This window comes from Azolla caroliniana, unplaced genomic scaffold (genome assembly GCF_043228905.1).
Source record: "Azolla caroliniana isolate FFs.n. ecotype wild unplaced genomic scaffold, voAzoCaro1.0.p SCAF_14, whole genome shotgun sequence".
Classification (NCBI taxonomy): Eukaryota; Viridiplantae; Streptophyta; class Polypodiopsida; order Salviniales; family Salviniaceae; genus Azolla; species Azolla caroliniana.
Genome location: NW_028230449.1, coordinates 7,468,279 through 7,470,204, shown reverse-complemented (window position 1 = coordinate 7,470,204; position 1,926 = coordinate 7,468,279). Strand labels below are relative to the sequence as shown.

The 1,926-nt window shown below is 41.4% G+C and overlaps 1 protein-coding gene across 1 annotated transcript; it reads right to left on the bottom strand.

Annotated features, from left to right (window-relative positions):
* Positions 1–883: 883 nt before the first annotated feature.
* Positions 884–1,366, bottom strand: LOC147855376 (uncharacterized). The gene has a single exon (XM_087330621.1). It carries the CDS (start codon positions 1,364–1,366, stop codon positions 884–886), a length of 483 nt encoding a protein of 160 aa, XP_087186747.1.
* Positions 1,367–1,926: the final 560 nt, after the last annotated feature.

The window sequence follows — 1,926 nt, the reverse complement described above, 5'->3', positions numbered from 1 at the left end:
ATGTACCGGACATCACGATAACATCACCATTGCTATAATCGTGAACCATGCACTTATCATCAACAAAATGTACATGAAGTCCGGCTTTGGCAATCAAAGGAACCGAAATTAAGTTCTTCTTGATACCGGGCACATACAATACATTCTTTAAGATGACAACACCTCCATTTGCAGCCGAAAGCTCAATTTCTCCTACTCCAATGATAGGATAAGAGGCATTGTTTGCACACACCACATGTCCACCTTTGGGTGCATCTTTCAAGGATGCAAAAAAACTTTTGCATGAAGTAATGTGCTTTGAAGCACCACTATCAAAGAACCAATCCGAATCAATCTCACTTACAACCATACATTTAGAGTGCAATGATGCATCATAATGATATGTAACAACACATGCCCAATAATCTTGAGCCATGTTGGCCTCATCACTCTTTGCACTTGAAACATTTTCAGAAATGGTCATGCCGGATTCCTTCTTCTTCTCATTGCGCTTAACAAGCTTTCTACATTCTTCAATCGTATGGCCAACCTTTCGACAATATTTGCATTTTTTCTTCTTTTGCAAATCACCATCATTAGAGGAATAAGTGAAAGAGGGAGGTTGAGGCTTTGGTTTTGAAGAACCAAAAGCTGAACCATGCTTGCCTTTTCCTTTTTGTGAGATAGCAAGTGCTTGTGTTCCCTCTATCAAACCACTTCTATTCACTCTAGATTGTTCTTCTTGCAAAAGAAGAGACACAACCTCATCAAATGCGTACATATCCGTATTCCCTTTTGCAACCAAACGAATAGTAGTAGCAAAGCTTTGAAAAGATTCGGGTAATCCTTTCAACAACGTAGAGACAAGTGATGTATTCGAAATGATCTCATCAATGTTTGCCAATTACTCTTTCAAATCTTTAATGCGTGTCACATACACATCTACCGACTCATTTTCAGCCATATATACATCCTCAAGTTGCTTTCTCAAATATGCAACACGTGCTTCGTTACGCACGGCATACAACGAAGCAAGAGTGTCCCATGCTTGTTTGGACGTAGAGCATGACCGAATATGTGGAACTATATGACGCTTCACAGAAAGTGCAATCAATGCATGAGCTTGAGCATCTTTTCCATCCCATCTAAGTTGCTCTTGTGTTGGTGGAGTAGATGAAGTCACTGTGCTCGAAGATGAACCTGTATCTGTGATAGTAGACTGTGAAGTAGTAGGACCGGCGGGGCGTCGATCTACATCTACCACTATGTTCCATAGTTGTTTGGCAACAAGAACGTGTTTCATCATGTAGGACCACATTGGATAGTTTGTCCCATCAAGCTTATCTTCAGCTTGAAGCATGCCAAACAAATCACCATTGTTTGCCATTTTACCAAAGAACAAGAAAGTGGTAAAATATTACCTCAACAAATCGGAAATGAGTGCTGAAAATGCAGCTCACAAACTATCACTCGGATGACGATTTCGACTACACGAACGGCTTCGAAATGGGGGTAAAACAGCAGGGTACCTGCTGAAAATGCGCTCCAAGTGCTGAAATACACTTCTCTATATTCGGAAGTTGATTTGCACAATGAAAAGTGCGCGCGCGCCGCGACACCGCGATGCGGACAACCGAAGATGGAGAGGATGAAGAACTTGGCTCTGATACCACTGTTGGGTATGTGAGGAAGAGTGGGAAACACACAAGAAGCTCAAAGAAAGAAGCACTCACACAAGGAAGGCAATGGCTGGAATAGCTCTCTATTGATGAATGTTCCTAAAAAAAATAGGAGCTGAAATATATATCCCTAAGTACTAAGTACCACCACATATGAGTGACTCATGTATGTGGTAACATGGGGAAAAAACCTCTAGCCAGCACTAGAGTAAAAAGTGCCCATGTATAGGGAAAATGGTTCACATCAAAGCTACTAGAGGAACACGGA

Coding starts and splice junctions, on each gene's coding strand:
- LOC147855376 (XM_087330621.1), bottom strand. CDS start 1,366: ATGGCAAACAATGGTGATTTGTTTGGCATGCTTCAAGCTGAAGATAAG.